The sequence below is a fragment of the Exophiala aquamarina genome (genome assembly GCF_000709125.1).
Source record: "Exophiala aquamarina CBS 119918 chromosome Unknown aczIA-supercont1.3, whole genome shotgun sequence".
Taxonomy (NCBI): domain Eukaryota; kingdom Fungi; phylum Ascomycota; class Eurotiomycetes; order Chaetothyriales; family Herpotrichiellaceae; genus Exophiala; species Exophiala aquamarina.
Window position 1 is genome coordinate 1,837,098 of NW_013550585.1, and position 27,866 is coordinate 1,864,963.

The 27,866-nt window shown below is 51.4% G+C and overlaps 12 protein-coding genes across 12 annotated transcripts; 6 read left to right on the top strand and 6 right to left on the bottom strand.

The window, feature by feature from the left end:
- Positions 1-550: 550 nt before the first annotated feature.
- Positions 551-1,648, bottom strand: A1O9_04257 (uncharacterized protein; the record flags this gene model as incomplete). The annotated part of the gene is made up of 4 exons (XM_013406549.1): positions 551-616; positions 677-1,325; positions 1,375-1,528; positions 1,582-1,648. 4 exons carry the CDS (start codon positions 1,646-1,648, stop codon positions 551-553), a joined length of 936 nt encoding a protein of 311 aa, XP_013262003.1.
- A 464-nt stretch (positions 1,649-2,112) lies between these two features.
- On the top strand, positions 2,113-3,275 carry A1O9_04258 (uncharacterized protein; the record flags this gene model as incomplete). The annotated part of the gene is made up of 3 exons (XM_013406550.1): positions 2,113-2,123; positions 2,177-2,972; positions 3,054-3,275. The coding sequence occupies 3 exons, from the start codon at positions 2,113-2,115 to the stop codon at positions 3,273-3,275; spliced, it is 1,029 nt and encodes a 342-aa protein (XP_013262004.1).
- A 1,229-nt stretch (positions 3,276-4,504) lies between these two features.
- On the top strand, positions 4,505-6,597 carry A1O9_04259 (uncharacterized protein; the record flags this gene model as incomplete). Its single annotated transcript, XM_013406551.1, has 8 exons — positions 4,505-4,763; positions 4,832-4,915; positions 4,981-5,068; positions 5,158-5,290; positions 5,347-5,643; positions 5,728-5,845; positions 5,930-6,344; positions 6,420-6,597. 8 exons carry the CDS (start codon positions 4,505-4,507, stop codon positions 6,595-6,597), a joined length of 1,572 nt encoding a protein of 523 aa, XP_013262005.1.
- A 1,394-nt stretch (positions 6,598-7,991) lies between these two features.
- On the bottom strand, positions 7,992-9,489 carry A1O9_04260 (uncharacterized protein; the record flags this gene model as incomplete). The annotated part of the gene is made up of 4 exons (XM_013406552.1): positions 7,992-8,431; positions 8,497-8,666; positions 8,723-9,198; positions 9,262-9,489. The coding sequence occupies 4 exons, from the start codon at positions 9,487-9,489 to the stop codon at positions 7,992-7,994; spliced, it is 1,314 nt and encodes a 437-aa protein (XP_013262006.1).
- A 2,218-nt stretch (positions 9,490-11,707) lies between these two features.
- On the bottom strand, positions 11,708-13,336 carry A1O9_04261 (uncharacterized protein; the record flags this gene model as incomplete). Its single annotated transcript, XM_013406553.1, has 2 exons — positions 11,708-12,669; positions 12,721-13,336. 2 exons carry the CDS (start codon positions 13,334-13,336, stop codon positions 11,708-11,710), a joined length of 1,578 nt encoding a protein of 525 aa, XP_013262007.1.
- Positions 13,337-13,879: 543 nt separating this feature from the next.
- A1O9_04262 (uncharacterized protein) lies at positions 13,880-14,777 on the top strand (the record flags this gene model as incomplete). Its single annotated transcript, XM_013406554.1, has 4 exons — positions 13,880-14,449; positions 14,506-14,564; positions 14,612-14,676; positions 14,728-14,777. Coding segments are annotated over 4 exons (744 nt in total), but the record flags the coding sequence as incomplete, so codon positions are not given.
- Positions 14,778-15,065: 288 nt separating this feature from the next.
- A1O9_04263 (uncharacterized protein) lies at positions 15,066-16,210 on the top strand (the record flags this gene model as incomplete). The annotated part of the gene is made up of 2 exons (XM_013406555.1): positions 15,066-15,160; positions 15,211-16,210. The coding sequence occupies 2 exons, from the start codon at positions 15,066-15,068 to the stop codon at positions 16,208-16,210; spliced, it is 1,095 nt and encodes a 364-aa protein (XP_013262009.1).
- Positions 16,211-16,371: 161 nt separating this feature from the next.
- Positions 16,372-17,713, bottom strand: A1O9_04264 (uncharacterized protein; the record flags this gene model as incomplete). The annotated part of the gene is made up of 2 exons (XM_013406556.1): positions 16,372-17,144; positions 17,242-17,713. The coding sequence occupies 2 exons, from the start codon at positions 17,711-17,713 to the stop codon at positions 16,372-16,374; spliced, it is 1,245 nt and encodes a 414-aa protein (XP_013262010.1).
- A 1,100-nt stretch (positions 17,714-18,813) lies between these two features.
- A1O9_04265 (uncharacterized protein) lies at positions 18,814-20,196 on the bottom strand (the record flags this gene model as incomplete). Its single annotated transcript, XM_013406557.1, has 1 exon — positions 18,814-20,196. The coding sequence occupies one exon, from the start codon at positions 20,194-20,196 to the stop codon at positions 18,814-18,816; it is 1,383 nt and encodes a 460-aa protein (XP_013262011.1).
- Positions 20,197-20,963: 767 nt separating this feature from the next.
- Positions 20,964-22,533, bottom strand: A1O9_04266 (uncharacterized protein; the record flags this gene model as incomplete). The annotated part of the gene is made up of 2 exons (XM_013406558.1): positions 20,964-21,115; positions 21,216-22,533. The coding sequence occupies 2 exons, from the start codon at positions 22,531-22,533 to the stop codon at positions 20,964-20,966; spliced, it is 1,470 nt and encodes a 489-aa protein (XP_013262012.1).
- Positions 22,534-23,562: 1,029 nt separating this feature from the next.
- On the top strand, positions 23,563-25,066 carry A1O9_04267 (uncharacterized protein; the record flags this gene model as incomplete). The annotated part of the gene is made up of 3 exons (XM_013406559.1): positions 23,563-24,002; positions 24,071-24,148; positions 24,256-25,066. 3 exons carry the CDS (start codon positions 23,563-23,565, stop codon positions 25,064-25,066), a joined length of 1,329 nt encoding a protein of 442 aa, XP_013262013.1.
- A 691-nt stretch (positions 25,067-25,757) lies between these two features.
- Positions 25,758-27,643, top strand: A1O9_04268 (uncharacterized protein; the record flags this gene model as incomplete). The annotated part of the gene is made up of 3 exons (XM_013406560.1): positions 25,758-26,061; positions 26,196-26,399; positions 26,445-27,643. 3 exons carry the CDS (start codon positions 25,758-25,760, stop codon positions 27,641-27,643), a joined length of 1,707 nt encoding a protein of 568 aa, XP_013262014.1.
- Between the last annotated feature and the right edge of the window lie 223 nt (positions 27,644-27,866).

Consider the following 27,866-nt stretch of genomic DNA (forward strand, 5'->3'; position numbering starts at 1 on the left):
TGACCAAGGTATCTGACAATACTCAGTAGTCTGGATCTCCAATGCTTCTCCAGCTGTTTCGAGTCTGGACGAACAGCGTGCTAACATTTGGGGTTTGTCCCTTCGTTGGGATCTGATGCGTAAGGCCGAGATCAGTCGGTATAAAGGTAAAAAGAAGACCTGAAGCTGGCTTTGCGTCGCTCAACAAGAATGCTAACCCAAAATGCCGGCGAACAATTTCATCTAAGATGTCGTGTTCGCTTCATGGGTTCTTGTAGCTCACTACTTCTCCATGAAGCAACTGCACAGTCTACTTCGTAGACAGCACTTGATATAGAAGAACGACACTCAACAATACGAGACTCTTGTTACAATTAATCCGTCCATTCCGTTACTGAGCTCATTCTGTGATACCACCTTTCGTTCTGGAATTTCGACAATCTACAGTCGATCGGTATGGGTCTAATGCTGAGAATATACCGATCTTGACAAACGGTGAGCCAATCACCACCCACGCCCTGAACAAGCCATGACCTTTCTATCATAACGGCCCCGGCGCCAAGGCACTGACCTACAAGATTTCCAGGATGTCCTCGCCAACGTAGCTGACATTGGTCCGCCAATTTTCCGGCACGGTCTGGAATGTGGTTAGCTATGCTCTTGGCTCAAAATTGACGAGCCCATTAGATCGACTTACTTGGATCACAAGGACTCCATCCTCAATGAAAAGCTCATGGTAGCTTCCCTTGGTTAATTTGTCAACGACACGCAGCTGGATCTCATTCTTCGAAACGCCTTCTTGGAAACCCTCCTGCAACATGTCATCATCCTTGAATCCTTTGTACTCAAGTTGTCCCTTGAGTCCTTCAAAATAACCGTAGGTGCCGTCCCCAAAGCCACGATCCCAATCAGAGATGACTTTGTCACCAGCCTTTGCGAGAGCTGCGGCATTCTTCTCGAAATTTCCATTGAGCTTGATATCGGGAACACCAACGAGTTTTCCGATGGCCTCCTGGATAGCCTCAATATTGGTGTCATAGTCCTCACGAACAGCATTTCTTGCCACAATGTTGAAAGCATTGCCACTGCCAGAAGCAGCAGCCTTCTTGAGCGCATCAGTGAAGTCACGGCTAACATCTGAGACATTGACAGCCAAATTGCCTAGAGCGAAGACTAGGCGAAGCACACCGTCCTTGATTTGAAGACCACCATATGTGAAGGTAGTCTCATCTTGAGGAACAAACTCCACGCGATGCTCAGAAACAAGATTGTTGAGTTCAGCTTTGCCATCATCGCCGAATGACTGGACAAAGCTCTCCACGTTAGTGGCGAAGGGCTCAAAATACCTGGCAGCTTGTAAGGCCCACACCAAGCAAGGGGAATCTCCTCACTCACCAGTAGATCACGGCCCCAATATTGGACTTGCGGCCCTCATCATCAGTATTTGCATAGAGGAGGTTGGGGTTGACGGAAATGGTCCATGTCTCCCCCAGAGCCTTTGAGATGCGTTCCTCGATTTCAGGCTTCTTGCTCTCCCACTCATCTCGGACTGGAATAGTCAGCATCGGACATCGGTTTCTGGGGCCGGATGGTGGGTAGTACCGTTCTTGCGAACTGCCAAGGGCAGCTTGTCCGCTGCAGGATTGGGTACAGGTACTTTCGGTGCCATTTTGGATGTTATTGACCATCATTACTACGGGGAAGGTGCGGGATTTTATACACAGCATCTGCATTGTGCAATCCTTTGAATAAGCTGCCCATCAACACGTGTGCAGGATTGTTGGAAGTAAAAACCCCTGTGGCGTTCGCAGCCCACGAGGCTTTCCGAGCTATTACGGCAGACTTCCTTAGCCGTTCTTGGAATTCCCAACTTCACCGGTTTGGTATTTGGTGGACAAGGCGGCCTCATCTCCAAAACCAAGAAGTAGCGCGCTCTTGCATGCAAACTAAGAACTCCAACACGAGAAATCAGGGGCCAGAAGTTAGATTGGTTGTCGTTGCCAGGCAGCACCAAATAATGAAAGTCCAAAGCTGATCACATAAGTTGAACGAGTCGTTGGCTCGGGAGTTGAGGAAGCTGCAGAACCGACAACAATTGCTCAACTATCTCCTTGCGAGGATTCAAAGAAAAAGATGCCTGGCTTGTAAGGAGTTCCATCCTGCACCGATTTAACCAGAAGACTAACACTGAAAAAAGGCCCCTTCAACTCCGCAAGGACGTGCGTGATAGGTATGAGAAACCCGAAGCCGCTGTTCAAAAGTCCTTCAAGGAATTGGCAGAGGTTGTAGGATATCCGGTATCATGTGAACCAGAATGGCAGATGCTCTGGCAAGAGCTCGAAAATGTTTATGCAGACAAGTCAACATTCGTCCCGACCATTGCTGGGGTGATCGAAACTTGGTGTCACACACTATCTCGCAGACTTGAGGACGACAAGCATGAAGCTTGGACAGAGACTTTCCTCGAGAAACTCACCACCGTTCAGATTGTGAAATTGCTCGTCCACGTAAATAATTACCAATTTGCTGTTGAAAGAGAATGGTGGCTAATTGGTCAGGTTGCTAATGAACCAAGGCCAAAGACAACATGGTCCTCCACAACGCCGGCATTCACTATTATCTTGCCGAATAAAACATCTTTCCACGCCGCCAGCTCAGCATCAGGATTCCAGAACGATTTCGAAAATCTCTTCGAAAGCAGTACCTCCATCTCCAGCACCAAGTGGGAAGAGCCCCCGAGTAAGGATGAGGAATGGTCCAATGTCGAGTCCATCGCCGATACGCGGAGCATTCAAATTCGCACGGTTGAGGAACCAGAACTTGCCGACATCCTACCGTCCCTCCACACCTTACCAAGACCCGATCTGCTCTTCAGTGCCACAACCCCATATTTGATGCAACTCTCCCATAGCGGGGTTAGCAGCATAACAGTGTTCGGAACGCATGAACCAAGTTTGCGACTCTTGTCGGACTATCTACAGCGCTGGATCAAGGTCGACTCTCAGGATACGAGAAAGGCATGTCTCTCTGGAGCCGTCCATTTGCGGGCTAGCGGATTCTGACATGCATTCCAGATTCCTTACCTCAAGATCAAACTTCAAGAATCGATTTTTGGAATGGGATTGTACTACGATAGGCTTACTCTGGAGCCGTTTGATCACCACCAACGGAATTCTATCATCAATGTTGCGCTGATTCAAGCATTCATTGAAGGCGTCCTTGGTTATCAACCGGTCAATGATCACGGTGGAAGCGGTGTTCGAGAGTTCAAGCGCACCAAGCCTTTCAGATCCTGACTCGACTAAGCAGCATTTCATGTCGCCTTGCTATGCTGGCAAGCATCTGGCAAGCACCTGGCCCGGGCGACTGAAAATGATATTGGATATCAAGTATTATTCACCTCCCCAATCTGATCTACGGTATGAATGTCGTACATCTCTCCGAATCCCCAGTATGACGGGGTTCCTTGCATGGGGGGTGTCCTGCGACGTTTACCGTACCCGGTACCATGGCAAATCCTCATTTACAACCATTTGAGTGACATCGGACCTCCTGCCGTGTCTTCCGGGCTTGCACATACCGTTATCGAAACGACTATATACCCCACGTGGGGAGAACGAATACTCCGATCAGCCCTTCTGCTCATTTGCCGATGCTTGTCGGGCTTGATAAAGAGCAAATGCTGCCTCCAGGCTGGTCTGGTCGAGGTTCTCTCCGTACATCAGCTTTGAAGATAGCACCAGCGACCTCTTGAGTGTCTTCCTTTCTCCGTGTTCCTCGCAGGAGCAGCAAGGTGTGATGAATATTCTAGTACAGATACAGAGAACCGAGTAGCGACATCGCCAATGCGGAGGAGCAAACACCGAGGCGTGGGAAAGAATCTCCCTTCGTAACCCACTTCCCCCCACCTTGCAGGGCTATCCGTACCTATATCACAGTCCCATACTCGGTACATACCCCCTCTTCTCCGCATTTGTAACAGGCATTACAGACCACATCCTCCGCTGGTGAAGAAATGATCTACTGTAAGGACCGGGGTGAGCCCCAGTTTCTTCCTTTCCATTTGACGACATACCAAGGTCGTTCAAGCTATCCAAGCATCAAAGCCAATATGAACTGCGAACTCAGATTCTCTCCGCCAAGCGACGCCACTGAAGCCTGGACGTCATTCTCCATTCCCCATCCTCATGGCGATGGGCGTTGGATCCCGTATGTCCATAACCATGCACGCGCATGGCATCATAGGCTTTCAAGGTAGGGGGAGGCGAGATCAGAGAAGAGGATTTCCTGTCGACAGTGCCTTCTTCCTCGGTAGCTACTCCGTGTGAGCAAGACTAGTTGCTTTTCACCTTTGAAAGCCCTTCCCACAAATTTTTTCTACTAGAAATAGCGAGTTGCGCCGTCTCAGGGGCACTTCGTAAGGAAACTGAATGCTAATACTGCTTCACTACCCATCCCAATAGACAGTTAATCACTCCGTTTGTCTAACATGGAAGTGAGGACGCCGAAGCCCGCCCCATCCGGAATGGGGGACGACATCGAAGACAAAGCGATTTCATCCGCGCACGATGAAATGAACAGCTTGGACCTACCGCTAACAGGCCATAAATTCAAGTTCTCAGCCAAAGCCAAGAGACAAGATGGCGACGTTGCGCTGGCCCTCTTCGCCAACGCCGATGACCTAAATGAACCCATTGACCCGGACGAAGAGAAGAAACTCATCCGGAAAATTGACTTGATTATCCTGCCTTTGATTGCGGTCAACTATGCCTTCTTCTATATTGGTGTGTGGACTCACTTCTCTTCTGAGTTACACTGTGATGGTGAGCCCCTAACCACTGGGCATACACAGACAAGACCACGCTCTCATACGCCGCGATATTTGGTATTCGGGAGGATCTGGGCCTCCATGGCACGCAGTATAGTTGGCTCAGCAGTAAGGCCTCAACAACCCGCCTCCAAACGGTACCCATTTTCGAACAAGCTAATATGTGTTCCCAGGTCTATTCTACTTCGGCTTTCTTGCTTGGGCCTTCCCAACGAATTTCCTGATGCAGCGACTTCCACTAGGCAAATATGTCGGAGCCAAGTATGTGCTATCTCCCGCCTGCCCTCCTTCCACACGCCTACCTCGACCAGCGGGGCCTTATCTCTCAGGACTAATATATACCATCTTAGCATCTTCCTATGGGGCTTCTTCCTCATGCTGCAAGCCGCATGCAACAGCTTCGCCACTCTCGGGGTGCTGCGAGCACTCGCTGGTGCCGCCGAGGCATGCAGCGACCCCAGCTTCATGCTTATCACCCAGATGGTGAATCCCCCTTCCCCCCCTTCAAAGAAATGCCTACTGACTGACTTCCTTCCAAGTGGTACACGCGCCGCGAACAACCCCTCCGCATCGGACTCTGGTACACCGCCAACGGCCTGGGAATCGCACTCGGCGGTCTCCTAGGGTACGGCATCGGACACATACACGGTGCCTTGGCATCATGGAGATACGAGTTCATCATCATCGGTGCCCTGTGCTGTGTCTGGGGAATTGTCATAGCGGTCTTCATGCCGGATTCCCCTGTCACGGCGAAGTTCCTGAATGATCGGGAGAAGAGAATTACGATTCAGAGATTGAAGACGAACCAGACGGGCGTGGAGAATAAGCATTTGAAGGTCAGTAAGCTTTTTCCTATGTTTATTGGGGATTTGGTTTCGAGTTTTGCATTTTCGGTAGCTGACGATGCGCGAGAGAAATAGTGGTATCAGGTGGTCGAGGCATTCATGGATATCAAACTCTATCTTTTCTTTCTCCTCGGTACCGTGTGCAACATGCCGAACGGAGGTATCTCTAACTTTGGAACGCTGATTATCAAGGGTACGTATTTTATTTACTCCAATGCATACCCTCCAGCCTCTTCTCTCTCCTCAGCCACCAATACACTAACGTTCTCAACCCCAGGCTTCGGTTTCTCGACGCTTGTAACAACACTAATGCAAATCCCGTACGGCGTGTTGATCATCTGCTCGATCCTGACATGCGTGTACCTGAACGACCGATTCCCGAACAACAATCGCTGCCTCTTCGTATTGATCTTCCTCTGCCCCAACATCGCAGGCGCATTCGGGCTCCGGTTCGTCGATGAATCGCAACGGGCAGGTCGCTACATCTGCTACTTGCTCACGGGACCGTACAACGCGGCGTTCGTGTTAATTTTGTCATTGCAGATTGCAAATACCGCGGGCCACACCAAGAAGGTGGTCACGAATGCCGTCTTGTTTCTGGGATACTGTACGGGCAATATCGCGGGCCCTTTCTTCTACAAAACGAATCAGGCGCCGCAGTATGAGTTGGGGATCTGGAGTATGATTGTTAGGTATGTACTATCTCTGCCCCTTTCTTCCACCTTTCCGATTATTTCCGCCAATCATACTTACACAGAAACACCCAGCCATCTCATCGAGGTCTGCATCATCGTGACCTTCTGGGTGCTGATGAAGGCGGAGAACCACCGGCGCGACAAGGTCCAGGCACAGGAGGCCGGTGGCCTCGAAGGCCGAGATCTCGACGCCACGGCTTTCGGCGATCTCACCGATCGTGAGAATTTGAATTTTAGATATATTTATTAGGTCCCTAGGAGCTGGAGACCAGCAGGGGAGGCAGAGGTGGAGAAGGAAAGGGACGAGGCTCCGTGAAATAAGCAAATGCAAACGCGAGTGAGAAGGGAGAAACGCCGCAAGCTTGCGCCGCCAGTAACAACGCTGAATGGGAGGCTGGAGGGCAGCAAGGGGAGTCGGGTTCTACAATGAGTTGAAACCCCGATTACAAGACAACCATTGTGGCCCCTCCAGTGCGCTCAAGGGTATATTCTACGTAGCTATGGTGCGAACATTGAACAGGCAGATCAAGCAACGCAGTTCTCCTGCCTGAGACAAAGCGCACGACAAACGACATGTAATTATGTAGCACGTGGGTTCGAACTCCACACTTTCGAAGCGGCAAATCCCAAAAAGCAAAAGCAAAAACAAAAACCACAAAAAAACCCAAGATTGCAGATCTCTAGGAAGGGGGAGAGGGAGAAAGACCCACTGATCCTCTCTTCCTGCCATCCATCCCCCAACTAACTAACTAGTTAGTCATCCCAGCCGGTGCATCCAGTCTCTTTTTCTGCTTCTTCAGCCCTCAATGCTGAAGCGGCAGAGTGAGAAAGGGAAAAGAAGATTGGCAACGGGCCACTCGTCCATTGCTCCGCAGATTCGAGATTTTTCCTTCGTTCCCAAAGTACAGGGATTGCGGCGTCCACGTCGTGCGCAAGCCATCAATGGGTCATTAATGTGAGCGCCAGGGGTGATCAGATATAGGGCCGCCGAGGCTGATATCATCAGGCTGAGCCTTGGCGTGGATATATATATATGGAGTATGTACGGAGTACTCCGTAGGGATAGGTTTAATACTATTGAGTCTGACGCTCTGCCACGTGCGGCCGAGCCCTCTTTGCTGCTCAGCAGCCTCTCGAGTCGCTCCAAAGCTTAATAATGAACACACCCCAGGCCCAGGAACATGCCTTTTTGGGATATTTCGTTACGAATGGTTTTTAGGTCCCATTTTCCTATCTTTCTCGAAACCTCGTCCGTCTACCGCCGTCGTTCAAAAAGATGGCAGTATAGTACTGTACAGCCACACTGCTAGTGGTCTTGCTATCGGATCTACAAAGCTAGGATCTCTCCCCCCCCAAAAAATAACAAATAACAAAAATCTGAAAGTTGAAAGTTGTGTTGTGCGCGAGGAGTATCGATCAATGAGACTCGAGAGTGCTGAGAATGGAAGAGGGATAGTACGCAAGGTGTACCTCTGATACGGCTTCCCGTCATTGTCAAAGATTGGAGGAGAGGTGTGTAGCGAGGAAAGTGGGGGCGCGCGCAAACGCCTGGTTCATGATATACGAATCTCAGTCATGCCCCCCCTGGTGTATGTGACTCGCTCGCTATATAGCTCTAAATGAAAATGGGCTGCCCGTTTGGTCTTATGGCAGAGAAACCTTGACGCTAAGCTTCGGGTCCGAGACCGAATTAATGAAGCCGGTGATTGCAGCATCGGTGAGACTGGTGTCGAAAGTCGTGCTGTCGGGGAGCACCACAATATGCACGGAGCTGGAGGTTCCATCAAGGAAAATCGCGGCCTTCATTGTCTTGTCGATGGGTCGCTGGAACCAACTCGAGTCACCCTTTGAGTTGAGGCCGTGCCAGGCGGAGATGGCTTTGGTGTTGCCCGAGTTCAGGACCTCGAAGACGTCCATTTCGCCGCATCCAGAGGCCCAGCATGAGCAAGAGCCGTATTGCAGTGTGCGGGGGACTTCGGCGTTCAGGATCCACGCGGCGGGCATGTCTTGGTTGAAACCGGTCTTGCCGGTCAGGGGCATGGAGAACTCCACCAGGAAGAGCTTCGAGGAGCCGTCGAAGCCATCTGATGAGATGGTTAGCGACGGAGAGATTCAAGTTTTGGGGGGGGGGGGGGGGGATTGTGCTTACGATATGCGACAGTGCCATCCCTAACAGTGCCACAGTCACCGTTGCATGGCTTGTCGGTCATGATGATGACCTCCTTGTTGTCATCGATGAAGGTATCTGCCAAGGTCACAGGAGAAGCGGATCCCGAGTTGGCATCGGCGGCGCAGTATGAAAGGGAGTTGCCCCATGTGCTGGTGGGTGAAAGGTCAGTCGAAAGCAGAACAGATCAAAGTACGGCAAAGCTTACTAGTCAAAAACACCCGACCCCTGACCTCCCATATTGTTTAGGAAGACAAGACCATCAGCAACGCCTTGCTCGGAATTATAGTAAGCCTGTCGCCCCCAAGTTCCAGCTCCAGTATTAACACTTGGGGCCGGTGCAGACGCGCTATAACTTGCAGCTGGAGCAGGGGCTGGAGCTGGAGCTGGAGCACCTCCCGCAGGGGCTGGTGCAGACGTAGGGGCAGCTGGGGCAGCGCCGCCAGCGTACTCGTTCTTCCAGGAGACAACGTCGCCGTTGATCGTTGCAACGACCCAGTCACCGACGGCTCGTTTTTCTTCGACGTGGCCATCTCGAGCCTCGTGGACATGTTGATGCAGGTGCTGGTGAGCATGTCGACGCTCGTGGGGCGAGGGATGAAGTGATCTCTTGGTGGGCCCTGAGCCTGCAGAATATGATGCAAACTGCTTCAATCGCATCGGGCCCCGGAAGTGCCATGAAATCTAGGCGGGCAAGCATGGTCAGAGAGATCGTGAATAGTCGGAGAGACATCGGTCGTCACTCACCTCTTTGTCGAAAGGAGCCAGGCCGCCCGAGTACGGCTGGTCCCCAAAATTGCAAACACCATTGGACATGGTGGTGACCTTCTTGTAACTGCCAGCAGTTCCAAAATTCGAGTAAGCTATGGCTTGCACTTGATCTGCATAGTAGTTGCCCGCTTCGAAGGTAACAGCGTGAACGGCGACTGAGCTAGCAGCCGCCAGAAGCGCACCAGCGCTCCATGAGTACTTCATGTTGTATCTCTCTGATGATTGATAAGGGTATCAGGTCTATGTATATGCAATGTTGTTGGTCGTCAATGCTCTCAATGCTCTGATAGTCGAGGAGTTTGGATAAAGGACATAGATTGCTGATCGACGAGTTCTATTGGATTCAAGTGAGTGTGTGCTACGGTCTGAATAATGAGCGGACGGGCATAGAATGAGCCCTTCGGCCTCTTCAAAGGGCTTCAATGAACGACACGACCGTTTGCGGCGACGGTGAAAGCGAAAGGCTGGCAGGAGTAAAAAAGCACAGATGTCACGCCAGGTGACGGAGGTGCAAATGTTTAAGGGAAGGGCAGTCGAAAGGCTGACAAGACCATGTGGGTATCAACGGAAAACGAATGAACAAAGAAAGACTGTCTACCAAGGCCCGAGTGTTTGTTCCAAGAGATGCCCAGATTGAACTGATCGCGTGAGGGCCCGAGGAAAGATCCATGATAAAGAAAATGGCACGGGGGGGTTGTTGAAAGGGTCAAGGCACGACTCACGAGGCGCACAAGGTACTCCGTGCCAGGTTACCAGGTATGGAGGTATGAGGTGCGTGGTGCGTGGTGCCCCTCGCATTTCTGGGTATTCAGATCTGAGATTGACAGGGGTAATCACCCTGCCCCTTGACCATCTGGGTTGGCGCCCAGGGCCCTGGAATCCACCGGCGGGGGGCGACTTCGGGGCCCAAATTGCCTGCAGGAGTAGGCGAGCTTAGGCGCCTTTAAGCCGCAAATGACTGCTCGACCTGCACCTCAGGCCCCAGCGGCGCCCAGGGCCGCCCATTCACAGGGGCATCTTTCAGCCTCCTCCAGGCATTCTGCAACCCCCATTGCCGAGCCAGTTGCGGGTACTGCCGAGCCTTGTCGCGACACCGTAGCTTTGGATCAAACGGGCCTCCTTAATTCTCCTTGAGACGTGCCACCAAACCTGCTAGTCATGGTCCTTGGCAGGAGGGTTGCTGAAATTGCACCCAAGAGATGCCCAGGCTGACTATTATGGAGGGTGAATGCTGTTGTTTTGGATGAGTTTGTTGTTGGCGGTTTGTGCGCTTGTCCTGCTTGTTTGCAATTCGACGAGTTGAAGTCTTGTTTGTCCAAAGCACAGCAGTCCATCGCCTGGGTTAAATGAATGGGTGACCCAGCATGTCTCTTGGTAAGCCAGAGGGACGCGACTCACGAGCTGCCAGTCCGAGATATGTTAGTGTGTGGTAAGAGCAAGCGTGCGAGTCCCTCCTTCGCCAGAGTGTCCCTTCGAAACACTTCGGCGCCTGAGGAGCAGAGTCGGAAGATTGTGCAATATGCTTCTCTGGCTTCTCAATACTTTCATCCTGCTCGTACTCCAGGCACTCGATTCATCAAGCCTCAAGGCCACGCATACGGAGTGCTGCTCCCAGTGTTCACTTACATACACAGGTCATACTGCCCTTCCAATCCTTATCACCCGCCAATCTAAGTGGAACAGCCGTGGCACGGCGCTAAACCCGCCAGCGCCATCCCACGGACATGAATGAAAACGTGTGTGCATCCATCCGACCCCATTATTCTAGAGTCAAGTCTTTTGAGCGTCCAATCTCACTTTTACGATGCTTGATACTTTGACATCCAATAGCCTCTCAGTACTTGGTCCTACTGGTAGGGACAGCGCTGGCGTCGATCGTCTCGAGACGAGCTGCTCCCTGCCCCCATGCGGCCGATATATCCCGTGCTATCCTCCTAATGGCTTTTCTGAGCTCATTAGCGACAACGCGGCAGTTGCGGCGGTACAGCTCGTACATTTCTAGTTCTCTGGTGTTGACGTACGCTAGGAGCATTGAGCAATCTTGCCCGACACGCTAAGGTCGAGTCACGAGGGCGTTGTTACGGAGGCATTGCGTCGTTGCCGCTGGTGTGCGCTTCGTGCGAAAATCTGAAGCCGTACGCTACCAAATAGAGCGGATCGTTCGCTCGTGCCCAACGCGGTGCACACGGTACCGAGTAGCAGAAGATCTCAGAAGTGGCTACTGTTCAACGCACAGAGCAAGTTGGGGTATCTGTCTATCTGAGACTAGACCGCCATGACCAACTGCTGGTCTGGCCCAAGGAAACGCCTGGTATCATCCCGGTGCACAAAATGCCTCTCTTAGACCAACCTCATGATTTCATTTCCCTCATGTCCATGTTTCATTCATCCAACCGTGACTACACCAGTTGATCCGGCTTTCTCATGGCTTCTCACGGCTCTTAACCTTGGTCCAGCCACTCTTGCCTTTGCCCTTATCACGACTCTCATCGCTTCCAATTTCCATACCAGCCATCTTGTTCATGGTGGTGGTCATGATGCTGCGTGCGTCATCGTACGTTGCTCCATCCATAGCCCGGGTTTTGATGAACACAGCCTCATCCATCTTCTCTCCGCCGTCGTCCCATTCATCTTGGTTTAAAACCTCCCACTCCGCGTTGTTCATTTCGTTCAAGAGATGCTTCTTCAAAGGATCCGCAAGCATGTTGTAATTGTTGAAACGCCAGTTGCGAGTCGCGCTGGAGTATGCTGATCGAGGGAAAAAGTCATGCATCGAATCATGTGACCCTGCGCCGAGACGACTAGTCGAGTTACTGCCAGAGTCGTGTGCACCAGATCCGGAAGCTTTGCTAGGGCGACGATCATGAACATCTCGTTGAGACATGACCCGCATGATGGCTGGTGAATGCGAAGGTGCAACAAGCATCTCATATAAAATGCGCCCCATGTCACAGATATCTTCCCATGAATTAGTCCCTTGGAGGAAGCCTTGGCTTCGAGAAAACCATGCAATGTTGTAAGCAAGAAGCGCGATCCCCTCCAGGAAAAAGCTGAAAGCAACTGGATCTTTCTTGGCGAACTGTGCGACGCTTTCATTATGGTCGTCAGATCCGATGAACAAAGGTCGAGATCGTGGTATAGATGCCCCATCAGATCGACTGGTGCTTGGGCTGGCAGGTGCACTGCCGAGAGCAGAGCCAAAGCCAGGAAATGGGATGTTCTGACCAAAATACGACTGTGCTGGGGTCATGATCGTCGTCAGGGGGTAATCTCGGTGTGGGACTGTGATCTCCGATGGAAGCTTGATACCGATGTAGTAAGAACAGAGATAGACAATGAAGGCAGTGTTTCCAAGAACTGCGGTCAAATCAGTGCATCGCATGTCTAAGATGCATTAGTCACGATGACCTGCGCAAGGCTCGAGTTGATGCTTACTGTTGATCTGGCGAAGGTCGGGCAAAACGAGACCGGACACAAAGTAGTGTTCCTTGATGGTGCCATCTTTCATCTTCTTCTTGCCCTGTCGGAGTCTCATGAGTGAAGCAACCTCACGACAAAGAGTGGCCTTGGCCTCAATTGTCTTGTTATGCAACGCCTCGGCCTTTGCTTTTGCCTCCTTCTCTTTCTCCTTGGCTTCCTTCACTTGTTGCTTCTCCTTCACTTTGGCTTCCTTCTTGGCCTTCGCAAGGTCACCTTGACGTTTAGCATTGCTGCTTTCCAGGGCATCGCGTCTGGCTCTCAAGCCCACAAGTTCCTTTTGCTTTACTGCAAGCAGTTCTCGAACCTTCTCTTCTTGCGCGCGGAGCTCCTCAGCCTCGACTTCGCGCAGATGATTTTCTTGGTAGGAGATTCCAAGGCGCTTGATCTCCTCATCTGGAGCTGGATGATTCTCTGGGTCGAGGATATGGTTGACCTTCTTCTCCAACTGTTCCTTTTCGAGGAGAACTTTAGTGAGTTCAATTCGTAGCGGATTCATGAGGCTGCGAGTACAAGCCACACAGACGAGTCCATCTTCTCTTTCGGAGAGTTTTTTGCAAGCAAAACAATCCATGACGTGAGATTTGTCGGTATCAATGCAAATGTAGCTAGAGTGGGTCAAGATAGGGTTCTTGATCTCATGCTCGATGATCCGGTGGTCTGTAGCCTTCGCATCCAACGGCACCTGCGATGGTGTGGGGTTGTTGCCTCGACCGAATCTGTCAACATTGTGTTAGGCGGGAGTGAGGTAGATGTGATCGTGCTATTCTAAGCACCCTTAAACGCGTGTAGGAAGCATCGCAGGAGAGTAGTCGGGATGAGAGAATATCTCAGAGGATTGGGAAGACTGATACTTACTCGTACAGGGATTGGGGGTACCAATCCGGGATGTCGGCGTCGGCGTGAAAGGCGTCTGAAGCCATGACGTGGTTGGGTGCCTGAGAGAGGTCAGAGGGACTATTGGCACGTGATTTCGCGACGACGCTAGATACGGATAAAGACGAGCGTGCAGCAACGCGCTCAATTCATCCGGGGTTTATCCGAATGATGACTTACCCAGCGGTCTTTTGGCAAACTTCGTTGTTGGTGGAGGCGAGCAATGATCCAACAGTGAGAAATGAACCTGGATTCAGCACTTGTAGATTCACCGACAACAGACGAGGGGAAACAGTCAGAGAATCTTACTTTGCACGAGGCGCCCACTGTATATCCAAGACCCAGACAAAACAGCAGTGCACGCAAGCGAACTAACGACGAAGTCTACGAGCCTGTTCAAGCTCCAGTTCCAAGTCCTAGATCTTCCAGGTTCCAGAAGTCTACCATGTCTATTTCGTTGTCTGATGCATTGTCTCAAAAGCCCGTGGCATCTGGTTCCGATGGTACACTTGTCTCGGGCCAGGTGGTCACGACATCTCTGGCTGAGAATAAGCCTGCTCCTCACAATGTGTTAGCCGATCAGCCTCCTAGTGATACACCAAGCGACTCCTTTGTCCAAGAGATCACAGGTTACCAGCAACAACTTGAGCTGGAGTTTCAAACGTTTGAAAGATCTCTGGAAGAGCGAGACACAACAGCCGACTTGGAGTCTTTGGATTGGAACGACCTTGAGGAACGTTACAAAAGAGAAATCCAGCCTCACATAGACTCCGAGCAAGCTGTCATGACGGAGTTTGGCTCTCGTTTCCAGGTAAGAGGAACATAACGAAGCACTGGCCTATATATGTCTAACTCAATGATTTTTAGCAATTCATGCTCTACATGCAAGTGTGCAATGACCAGGAGGCTGAACGAGCCATCAAAAGGTGATAGCTCTAACCCTTGAATACATCATGCTTACTGATCTCCTCAGGCTACGAACTCGAATTTCTCTCGCCCAGAATTCTGAGCAGTCCCTCGCCCAGAAACAAGAACACCGTAGGTTATGTAGGCCCGCCATCCACGACCTTTTGTTAACACTGCTTACAGGCACAAAGGTGCTCGAAGCGTTCCAAAGCGCAATGGCACTGCTGGGCAAACTTTCATGACTAAAGCCAAACAAAACCTGTGGGATATGTGGGCATTCATGGGCCATTGAACAGTGGAATGTGAGGCCACGGGCAGCCAAGGTGCTACGTCATTCCAGATCGACCACTGGTGCACTCTCCATCCTTTCCTCGATATACTCGAGATTTGAGACATCTGACATCCGCATACACGACATGGTCGTGAATACCCGTCTCTAAATGTATCTACCTCTCTAATCAATTGGTGGGCCGATAGAGACCAAGCTCAAGGATAATGATTGTATCATAGCTACAACGGTGATGTCTAATGACGCTGGCTCAAACCCAGACCGAGACCTCCTCTCACGACTGAACGCTCTCAAACAATCCACTGTCTCCTTTGATGATCAAACCAAGTAAGTGGCGATTTCTCTCATCTTTGCGACAACCTGAGCTGATAATGTAGCTTTGAGCCCTCGTTATCAAACCCCGCAGCACAACCTCTTGACCCCGCGCCTGCTCGTGCTCTTCACACAGATCTCCTGTCGAGATGGAAGTCATTAAGCGGGATACCTTCTGCTAGTGCAGCTGGCGAGCCATCAGCCCATGAAGAGAAGACCGAGGATGAGAAGACGGTGGAAGAATTGTTGGCAGACCTAGGTGCACCAGAAGAGTGGCAGGTGGGTCAGGCGGAGGAGACCATAGTAACCGATCTATTACAGTTGGCGAGAGCTTCACTTGCAACTGCCCCCGAAAAGGAGGATATTCTGGGTGAAGAAGATGCCACCACACGCACTAAAAGGAGTTTGAGACTTCCGACCGTCGATGTTTCCGTCTTCCAACCCGAACCCGAATCTGAAGAGGAAGAAACCCACAGACCGCTTCCTGGGAAGTCTAACGATGCGCTCGACAAAGAAGCAGACGAGCTGCTCGCTAGAATCCTCGACGAAGTCAAGCACGAACCTCAAGAGCCAGTGTCAGATGAGAAGGAGGTCTCGGAGTCGGAGGAAGCAGAAAACGATGCAACACCCGGACATCGACTTGAGAACAGCGAAGCAAACCTGGCGTCTGTGGACCTCCAGTTTCCAACAACACCGTCCAAACTACCCGACCTCATCAATCCGGAAACCACAAACAGCGGTGATGACGAGCTTGCTTCTCGCTTCGCAGGACTCTCTCTCCCATCCGTGCCCACCACAATGGCATCGAAATCCAAAACCTCCAAGGCAAAACCCTCTCCAGGCTTCACTGACGAAGATATTGACACGTGGTGTATCATCTGCAGTGACGACGCAACGCTACGATGCATAGGCTGTGACGGCGATCTGTACTGCACAAACTGCTGGATGGAAGGGCATCGCAGTGAGGATGCCGGTTTTGAGGAGCGGAAGCACAAGGCAGTAGAGTTTGTGAAGGGAGGTGGGAAGAAGAAAGCACCTCAGCGGACGACAATGGTCGGCGCATGATCTACAGGAAGGGCAAAGAGTGCGTACACGATCTATTACTAGCATTCCCAAGTATGGTCCCCAATTAGCCCCTCCAACCATTCTCACACATATCTCGACCGTTTCCTTTTCTGTTTAAACGGGGTTCCCCCAGTCTCTATTTACCCATCGGCAGACATGTCTCACACATCGACGCCACCGACGCGAGGGACTTTCTCACTCTCCTCAGCCTCATTCTTCTGCCTAAACACCCTCCCCTTTGGCGCCACAGGGGGCACTAGAAAATAAACCACGCCGTGAAACACACTCGCAGCAATGGGCCCAACCCAAGTCACCCAGGCCCAGCTCGGGAACCGACTGCCGACAAACACCCCAAAGCACCTCGCCGGATTCATGCTCGCTCCTCCATACCCGGGCTTCGAAAACGAGAAGCTCAACAACAGACTACCCGCGGCCAAACCTACCAACACGGGGCCCAACGCGGGCCCAAACAGCTCCGCCTGCCTGGGATCCAAGCCGACGCCAAAGGCAAGAAACAGCAGCAACAGACTCCCTACAAACTCGACCGTGAACGCGCTGGCCACACTGGCGCCCATGTCCGTGAACAAAAAACATCCGCCGACCTTGAACTCCCTCGTGTCCGCCGCGGCGCGGAGCAGGAGGCCTCCGAGGCTTGCGCCCGCGAGCTGCGCCGCGATATACAGCACCATGCGCGGGAACGTGGTCAGGCGCGCGCAGAATGTTCCGAACGTGATCAGTGGGTTCATGTGCGCGCCGGAGATGGCACCGAACGAGTAGATCAGCAGGGTGAGGACGATGACGTTGAGTATTGCTCCGATCAGCGGGCCCAGGAAGGATGACGTGGCGAAGGCGCCTGTTGTCGCGGACGGCGCCGGCGGCGGAGTGTTGGGTGAGAGGCCGACGTATCCGGACTGGAAGACAAGGACCAGCGTTCCTGTTTGTGTATGAGGGAGCGTGTCAGCGACGAACGACAAGAAGCGACCAATCGGAGGTCCCGATCCCGAACCCTCAGGGAGACAAAGCGTACGTACCCATGCCCTCGATGACCGCGGCGCGGTACAGATCCCAATCCGAGAAGCCCCGGAGATCGAAGGCCTCCTTGGCGTTCAGATTCGGCGCCGCGTCAGGCACCTTCTTCAGCAGCTCCGCGTTCTCGGGGTTCGAGCGGTCGACTACGTACGTCTGGTTGCCGCCTAGTCGGCCGGCGAAGGGCGCCATGCGTGTGCCCTTCTGCCGCATGTGGTAGATGCTAGAGATCAGCCCTTGTTGCGGGTGGGCATGCTGGGGTAGATGGTCGGGGTGCGGTGGCAGGTTGTTCCCTCCACGGTGGCCGCAGGGCAGCTCGGCATCGTGTGGCATTCGGTCCGGGACAGTGCTGTAGGGCCGGAGGGGCGTGGATGTGAAGAAGTGTTTGGTGGTGCCGTTGTCGTTGTGTTTGGTAGGATGTTCGAGGTTGGTGTCTGCTCTGAGCGCGGTGCCTGGCGATAGCGTCGAGTTGGCCATCGTGTACGTATATATATGGATGCAGTATGTAGCACAATGGAACACTCCGCCCGCCCTGGCTGCTCTTCTTTTTCGAGCCGGGCCGGATGTACAGCTTGCCTGATACGGAAAGCAGCAATCGCGGAGTCCAATGTGATTATTGACAACGCCCAGCAGGTCTCCACTACTCAGAAACTGGCACCTCAGGCACTGCGGTATCGATCAGTCAGAAAACAGCCCTTTGGTCATGCATGCCGCAGTTATCCTAATTCAAAGCTCCGACAGACGCTGGTTACCAACTCCGGGTCAAGCCTCAGCGCAAACCGCTGTGGACGAGAGTGAGGATCCGCACCTCTTTCGAAAATCTCGAGCCTTGATTGATCTCAAACCCGGCCGTTCTCGATGTGCCGTGTCTGTGTCCCTCAGCACCTCAGACGCGTGAGCCTTTCTGTAACGTTCGTGGCCGCTCCTGACCTTCCTGCTTGGCTAGTTGACGCCTTCGTCGAACATAAATATATAGTACAGAGCCTGGTACACAGGTGCATAAGTCATTATCCCGGGGCTCGCGAACAAGCAACCACCGGCGTCAAAAGCCTGGGGACAGGGGCCGTCGGAAATGATGACCAAGGCTGTACGAGAGTAGTAGTCGGTAGGCCATAAAGAGTAGTGGCTCGCCCAGATGCAGAAAGTGGCTTGCTTGCAGAAAGGGGAAAGGTGGATGTCGACTGTGTTGGACTGGGAACGCTGGGTTCCGGGTGACTCAGCAGTGAGCATCTTGACTAATGCGTGCTAATATTTGCCAGCCCATATTTACCAACACCATGAGAGGTGGGGAGAGGGGATACGAGGAATTCAATTGTAGGATTAATCGCCATCTGGTATTGTGTTCCAGGGCTGGAGATACAATGGGACTGTGGCCGTGTGTATCATGAATTCTCATCCCTAACCAGCATCCTGTCAACGACACAAAAATCCCTGAATACGAGTGTACAACAGTAGGGGAACAAGCTGTTCGGGCGAAGGCTGCGCTCCTGGGCAGCATGATCCGTTCTAATATAGTACCAGAGCATCGCCATCGCCATCGCCATCAGCGTAGCCGTAAAGATACCATCAATCCATACTTAAGCATCACCATCATCATCGTCATCCCGCTCAATATGGTCATCATCAGGATTCAACAGCAGCCCAACGGGCGAACTCTCAGCGAGTACCCGTCTACCCTTCTCGGGGTTCCCCAAATGCATATCCTCCATGACCAATAGAAGCGTCAGCTCGGGGACAAGTACAGCGGTAACATAGGCCCCAACACCAGCATGTCTGATGGCAGAGTCCGTCTGCAACGCTTCTACCAAAGCCTCAGTCAGCGAGTCGGTGATTGCATTGGCCATGATCCGTGAACCCTTTAGCCCGTAATACCCTGGCTTCGCCACATCGACAACGCCCTGGCTCAAATAAGTTTGAATCTTCCTGCGATTGCCCTTTGCCTCTTGGATCCTATGATCAAGCTCGTCTAGATAAAAGCTGTTTTGCTGCCGGAAGATTATCTTCTTCAACGAGGATAGCTTTCCAGGTATCCGTTTGTGCTCCAGGTCTTCCCAGTGGATTTCCGGATAGTTGCTCTGTTCCCAGAAGTCCCTAGCTTCACTCAACTGGTGGGCTAAGCAGAATTCCTGCTGCTTCTGTAGGGATAGTTTTCGTAGATTGTCTGGAACAAATAGCCTGGTCGAGTCCATGACAAATTTACGACAGGCGGGACAGCGTCGGCTCACGGGAGGTAAGTCGATGTCATGTTCCAATGGCGAAGGAGACCGTGCAGACGAAAGCGAGGATGAGGAAGTTGATCGAGAATCATGGCTGCCTCCGGGCGATATTGCCGCCTCGAAGATGGAGGGCACATCTGTTCCTACCGTCGTTGCGGAGGAAGTGAATTCAGGCAAGCCTGGCATACGGAACGCAGACTCTTTCGACGGTGCTATTTCCTGAGGTAGTTTTGCAACTGCCAGTGTTTGTTTCGATTCTCTGTCTTTATTCTCATCTTTGACACCGGGTAAGGGTGGAGCGCCGACAAAAGTCTTCCTAGAGCTTGACCTTTTGCTTCCTAATTCAATTTGGTCGTGGACCGTGAAGGCTAGCTTCTTCTCTGTAGACTCGGTATTCTCTTCCACAGGATCTGGAACCTGATAAACCTTTCTCTGTGCATACGATTTTGGTGGTCTTTTCTTTTGGGATCCAGAAGAAGTCCACTCGAGAAATAGTTCAGTATCTGGTGCTTTGTCTGGTACATTACCACTTCTAATGTCAGGTAGATCGGTGAGTTTTCTGCGCTTCGACCTGGACGAAGCTGCAGTTGCGGCTGCACGTTTAGGTGGCGATGTTTGGGGCTTTGGCAACTCGGACTTGGATTTCCTCGGAAGGTTCGCTTTTCGGTCGGATTGCGTGTTGTCGTCTTCATCACTACTGCTCACTGGCAGGGCAAAGATGGCCGAATCGTCCTGGTTCTCCATCGCGCCGTTGGTTCGAGTGTTCAGCGTCAGCTGACCTTCGGAGTAGACGTCAACTGGCTCAGGAGAAGGAGTGGCAGACGATCGGCCTGAGATACTCTTCAGAAGAGGAGGTCCTCTATAATTGTTCCGGCACAAAAATGTCTTCGAGTAGCTCGAATCGATTCTCATCATAGTCTGCAGTTCAGTAGGACGAGACACATTCCGCGGCTCAAGTCATAGCAGTCGATATCCACCACTTCCAGTGGAATGGGACGTAGGACAGCTCTCTCCGGCTCAGGTAGCGCCGCAGTTGAGGGCCAGCAAAGGGACGCAAAGCAATGCAATACGAGCGCCCAGCGGAGACGCGACGCAGTAAGATCTCCATTTATCTCTAGTGGCCACTAGACATTCCATCGCCAAGCCTGGGAGAGGCACTTCCGCAGTCACGTTACTGCGCCTAGTTTGCTTAAACGTTGGGGGCGAATGGACGCAACTCTAAGCACTCCGGAACATCAATAAGGGCCGTCCACCCCTACGAAAAGGCCCCAAGGCCCCTGTTTGATTACGCCCCAACCTAGAGACCTCTTAAATGGATGCTTAGGAAGGTACCCAGGTCTCCAAGTAGCATTTACAATATCACCAGCCTCAAACGCTTGTCAAATTTATGATTACAAGCACTAGCCCAGCCTCCACGACCTGGACCAATAGGTTCTAATGATGTTCTGACAGAATTGCCCATCGTCCAGGCTAAATTCCCATGACAAGCACCTTCGATCTAATCTCCAGCATTACAACTTCGCCTTCAGTGCAGCTTGATTGAAATCTAACTCGTCCGGCAACTCTAACTCCAGCCTCTTGGCATTGACAAATGATGGATTGAGCTCGTCGAGACTTTTCGCGCCCATGTTTCGCATGGTTGTTTCTATTTCTTCGCTCAACACTAAAGGGAGCGGAGAAGTTAGTCAAACATTAGAAACAGAAGATCGCACGGTGTACAGGACATAGAATGGAGGTAAGGAATCGAAGCATTCGTGGCTTACACTGGATGACTTTCAAGACTCCCTCATCACCCATTGAAACAGCATACATGAACGGTCTACCCAAGGCAACTGCAGTTGCACCTAGGCACAGTGCTTTGATCACATCTGCACCTCGCCTGACCCATCCGTCTAGAATGATCTCGACTTTGCCCAGGATTTCAGGATAGAATCGTCGGATCTCCAGCAGTGTCCGTATCGCACTGGGCGCATCATCACATTGCCGACCGCCGTGGTTGCTAAGATAGATCGCATCTGCACCGTGCTGGACAGCAAGAAGTGCATCCTCAGCGGTTTGAATTCCTTTAATTGCGATCGGACCCGCGTTCTGCCATGCTTCTCTGATCCACGGCAGGTCATCCCAATTCAACGTCGAGGAGTGGTGCCCTCGCAGAGGAGGACCGTCTTCCCTCTCCTGCGGTTTGGACCATTCCGTCAATACTGAGTCGTCGCCTGAAGCGGTTGCAAGTTCGGCACGGTATCGTTCATCCTCTTCGCGCTTTCCAACGACAGGTGAATCTACCGTGACCACGAGGGCTTTGAAGCCTAGCTCTCGTGCCATGGTGATAAGCTCGATCGTGGGCGCTTTCTCATGGGCGACATAGAGCTGGAAGAATAGGGCACCGTACTCTCCGTTGCCCTTCTGTGCTTTCAGGCACTCTGCCAGGTCCTTGTGTGGAATAGTCGAGTAGGTGCTTGGACAATGAGGAATTCCCGCTTTTGTTGCTCCCCGAGTAAGACATAGCTCACCGTCCTCATGAACGAGTTTTGCACGTGCTGCTGGAGCAATGAAGAATGGTAGCCGACTTTTTTGGCCCAATATCGTTCTCTGCATGTTGACGCGGCGAACATTCCGCATGACCCGTGGTCGGAGAGTGACCTTTTTCCAATCATCTCGATTATTATCCAAAGACCCAAGACTGTCGGCCGCAGAATGGAAATAGGCCCATGAGCTTCGATTGATGATGCGCTCGGCAGCTTTCTCTATATCATCCAGATTCATGCAGTGTGACAATGGTATTCTGGCGGTCTTGTCAAGATCGCGGGTAACTTGAGGTGATGCGACCGTAGATACAGTGGCAGGGTCCACTGGACCAAGGTGTTTGTCCTTGGGAAGAGCCTTTTCTATCGTGCCAGGTGGATGAATCGGTTCATAAACTGCTGTAGCATCTTTGCCTCCGTATTGTAATATGATGGCCGAACCCCCAGGATGTTTCTCCAAGTAGTCAGTTACATCATAGGCTTTACCGTTAACAATGACCCAGCAGGACTCCTTGGAGTTGTGCTTTGCAATCTCTAAGCCGTGAAGTAAGGAAGGCATATTGGGCTCTATTAGCGGCGGTTGTATCTCAAGGGCAAAGAAATCTTTTCTGGTGATCTCTCCAGGAATATAAAGATCCAAGAGCGGAGATCAATTGTAGATCCCTGCTCCAGGCCTGGGTCCTGCGGAAAGGTGCCCGTGAAATTGGGGTTATCCGGCGGATGCTCCTTGCTGGTAACAGGGGAGATCGGGGCGGCAGCAGAGGCGTCGGCTATCGGCACTTTTCCACGGTAATCTGACATTGGATTAATCTTGATTCGTTGCAGGTTAGATATCTAGATGTGGCCCGCGTGCAGAATATCAAGGCACTAACTAGTTCATAGATCATTGTCACATAAAAGTACGTGTCAACCGCATCTCCGCCAGGCGCGACGATGCTCGACGTGGAAGCAAAGATAAGGCTGAGTCAAAGGGCACAAAGCGCTTGCCCCAAAATACAGCTCCCATCGCACCTGCACCACCAGAAGCAGGCTAACTTGATTCAGCTCCATTCCACAAAGACCGAAGGTCAAGGAGTCGACGACGTGTTCTTTGCTTCCTGCTCGGTCCTCCTCCGTATTTTCGCGTCAAGCTCCACCACACTCGTCACCCTTGAGTCTTGGATCTTGACTGGGGACATGATAAGGGCTAGGTCTTGGAATCTTGGTGGATGACGCCTATCCTCGATCTTGTACTTTCTTCCCCTAGTAGTGTGTTTGCTCGTATACTACCATCTTGGAACACGGCTCCGGGCGATGCTGGCCATTCAGACATTACCCTGCTTCGTATGGTCAGCTGACCCATGCCCGGCCTCCGAATGGGGCTTGTGACACCAAGGGCCTGAACTTGTTGATTGGCGCCTGACTTCCTTCTTGGAAATCAGCCATTGCCTCCTGCGGCTGCCAACGTTCTCGTCTTGAGGGTGGCTTGGAAGCGGAGATATCTCTGCAACATTATATACGGTGCCCAACTGCTCCATATATTCTCTTCGTCTCAACCTTATAATTCTACCACTTGAGATAAGGACCTGAGAACAAACGACACAACATCATGGCGGACTCGGCTACTCCAATCATCTATACCGAAAACCCTTTTGTACTGTTCCTTAAAGACTTTGGACTATTCTTCACCAACCTGTTTACAGATGGAGGCTTACTGGGAATTGTACTCCCCCTGAATACATCGCATGCAACAAACCTGGACGAACTTTACCAGTCATGGCAAAACGCCTGGGCAGTTGTTTTGCACGTGTTCTTAGTGATCGCACAGCTTTTTTTTCTTGCCTCTCTCCTTCCACTGTCCATTGTTACTCCTCTCCCGATATTGTACTTCATCTATGTTGTGGGTGTCGTCATTGGCAATCGATACTTTACGATCCTGCTGAACGGCAGGAGAAAGCCCGGTCTTTTCAAGTCCAATGACGAATACGTGCGAGGCAGGAAAGTAGACGAGCATGAAAAATGGGTCTTTATCAATGGAGTTGCAGTTGGGTGCGTCTCAAAATCCGTCAAGATGACAGCCAAAGTGGTAGGGGGTTGTGCTAATTTTGAGAATCTAGCAAAACCTGGTTGCAAGCAAACCTAGACAAATTGGCGTTGACCTTTAGACGACCAATCTATGGCATTCATAACCAAACGTAAGTCATCGCGTCAATTGCGCATCTTGTTTGAACATTAGCCGACGCCAATATCACGTTCCTGGTCACTATTTCTTTCCCGAATCAAATCTAACCGATGGGTTCAGGCGCGGCATTATATTCGATGTGCTCGAATCTATCATCCAACGCGACTTGAGCTATGCAACATTGGACATTCGTCAAGGATATTCTGCATTGTTCTCAATCCTCAACGACACAAACGTCCACAAAGTGGTGCTAATTCTGCACAGTCAAGGGGCCATTGAAGGTGGCATGGCACTGGATTGGCTATATGCAACGATATCTGCCACTCAGCTGTCTAAACTTGAAATATATACTTTTGGTAATGCTGCCAACCACTGGAATTCGCCCTCATTGAGAACCTCTAGCAACACAGGGGCCATAGGCGAAGCCAGCAGCACCTACGAGGGAGCTGGACAACCACAACGACCGGGCTCAATCAAGGATAAGGCGACCACAGCTATAAGGCATATCGAGCACTACGCTAACCTTCACGACTATGTCTCTAGGGGCGGGATCCTGCATTTCCGCCCCGACCCCGATCCTAAAGCAGTTGATGCGCCAGGTCCAGTACATTCAAATCGGTTCGTCGGCCGGTCATTCAAGTATGATGCGAGTGGCCATCTGTTGAACCAGCATTATTTGAATTATTTCTTCCATGTTGACTCAACTGATCCGGCCACCGGCAAGGTCGTCGAGGACAATGCTTACATGAATTCGCTGGTCGATATGACTGTTTTTGAGCGCTGGGACACGGTCCAAGTATCTAATAACGAAGACGCGAGAACGGATGGAACGAGAGTCAAGGACCTGAGTCGTTTATGGAGGTATCGCAACGGAGACAGCCCAGACGATAGCCAAAAAGGCCCCGATGCTGGTCAGGTGCAAGCAGGATAAAGCAAGCCATCGTAGCTTGACGAGAAGCAGAATGACAGCCGGCCGAATTCCTCCATATCCTGCAGAACAGAGATTTTCCAATATCAAAACCTGCTAGATTTACCATTGGTTACTGGAGTCCTAATGAAGGAGTCGTACACCTAGCGGTGACTCGCTACCCTATCAAGTTTGTCTGGGTCGACCCCCACCTGCTTTTCTAACTGATTGCCCACTCAGCAGTGGGTGACAGGGTACGTCTTATCCAAAGTACTTGTGTCTTCACAGGGTAAGGCCAGTTCACCGGAATCGGACACAAGTACCGAGTATTCATACTGAAGAAGCTGCACCAAATACGAGAACTGTCACCCCGGCATCAAATGTGGGATCCTCATCCACTGGAGACATTTTCCTCCTCCGTATCGAAGAACACAGTCCGCCTCGCAACACAATCTTCCAATGTCGGACGAAGAGAACCTGAGTTCCCCACCCATAAATTTAGCGCCATTCTGCACCAGAGATGATTTGTCTCGGCCAACCCATCGCTGTCATCTCCTCCTGAAAAGGAAACTCTCGGTACGAATATTTGATTGATTACCAAACTTTCCCGTCATCGGCTTTAGGGTAGAACGGCCTTCATCTCTTATTCCTCTTCACGTCATGACCTTTAACCGCAGCCTTCACTCTTGCGAAACAGTGTCGCCGGCACGTAAAAATGAATGGAAAACAAATCCATTTCCATTTCCTGTCACCAAATACAGGCGCGACTGGCTTGTCAACAAATCAAAAAGCAGTTGCTGCCGCCAGAAGCGAAGCTCGATCTCATGCCGCCAAAGTGTCGTACCCCTCGGAGCATCGAATACAGCGAAGCTCAACCAGCAGCAAAGTCGACGATGGGAGGATCACTCCTGACCAGTCCCAGGTAGGATCCGAAAGTAGCCAGGTTGATGAACGAAGCGATCGCTCTTTCTCAGTGAGTGCCACAAACCTAGACAGTCTTGTCAGCGATGGGTTCAAAGGTAAGCTCACCCGGACACCTCGTGTACCGTTGAATTAATCGGGGGATCGGTTCTCTTGATCATATACTGGACTCCACTCCTCACATCCGCACTTCCTGCTGTGAACATCGCACACACTAACAACTAAAAAATAGGACGCAACCTCAAACAGACGGGCCCTACCATGGATTGGAAGTTCAAACAATATGTGAAGAAAGACCGGCCAAAAAAAAAGGTCCCAAGAAAAAGCCTACCATCGCCCACCACAGTACCAAAGACTATCACTAGGAGTACTCTGGATCCATTTGTTCGTCCGGCAGTCGAGCTGTCGGTGCCGGACAAATATTTACTTCACTTATGTAGGTTTCCAGGCATAACCGTTGCCTTTAACTAATTCCAACTAGACCTGTCAACTGTTCCCGACCAACTTTACGGAGCGAGCTCAGGAGAAGCTTCCGAGATCATTCGCTCAAGCAGCCTTCGTGTCCTCGCAGACAATGCCATCGTTCTCAGTTGGATGTTACTGATCATTGAATCCCAGGTCGTCAGCTTTCAGCCAACCAAACATGATAGACAATTATCTATCCTTGTCCGAAAAACCGAAGCATACAAGCTGATGAAGGAGAGCCTCAATAGTGAGCCCCGCCCTTCGCTGGATGTTGCTTTCAATGCCGCGATGGCAGCCGGTGCCGAGTTTCGGATGGAAAATCTCCCGGCAGCAGAGCAGCACGTCAGAGCAGTTAAAAAGATTCTTTCGTTGCACGGCGGAGCAAAAGCGGTCAGAGACATAACTGAACCGTTCGGGCTCATGGTAGTTCAGATCCTTGTCGATCAAGGGATCCCGGGTCTTTTTTATAGCTGTGAAGCCGAATTTCGAGTCAAGTTCAAATCAATCGTGAAACGACTTCACAAGTACCAGGTTTGGAACTATTCTCTGCGAGCTGAGAGTGGTCCTCCATCACCCATGAGCGTTCGGAGTTGTCTAACGTCTTCATCTGACGAAGATGAGCGAAGTTCTCCGAATCTCGAGAGTCGAGTATGTGCATTCAGCAAAGACTCTGCTCTGGGAAAATATGTTGCTCTCCCTTCGACCGAACTGGATGAGCCAACTTGTAGGTTCATGCTTAGCGTCCTCTACGCTTTGAACACTGCATTCTGGGACTTCCGAAACAGCCCCAACGCGAGTAATGAATACCTACAGGAAATTAAAACGTCCGCCGAATTGACGAACACAGCCAACTTCCTTCTTCGAGCTGGTCACTTTAGGCTACCCTCGTTACTCATGCTTACTATGCTTGCACATAAGACCGCCACCAGAGAAGCTCGTACTGCATCTACGAGCGTAGTCTTCCACGACGAAGAGGTGTTCGAGTTTGTGAACCTTGTTATGATGGGCGGTCCAGCAATTCGTATCAGGGTGTTGAAGGCGTTGCTATCATGGCTGACTACTGCCGTGTCGGGGGTGAACGATCTGATCCTGCTAAATGATGCTGACTTCGAGGTTTTGGAACAACAGGCAGAAGATACTTGGGTGGCAGACCAAGCTCGTCGTCTAGTCAATATGCAGTTGGCTCGACAGCAAACAGTCATGGGCGAGTTTTAATCTTCGGACATACCGTCTTGGTAGGATCCAGGCAGATAAACAACCCTTTTTCCAGGACCATGCGTGTCGATTCGTATAGCCACATGTGGAGAGCAGAATTTGATTGATATGAGAGGTGGATTCGCAATATCAGGCCCTGCAACTCCAATGTCATTGACGCCCTCGAATCATTGCGTGGCGTACACCCGCATGGCTGAGGATGTCTCGATCGAAGCGAGAGAGG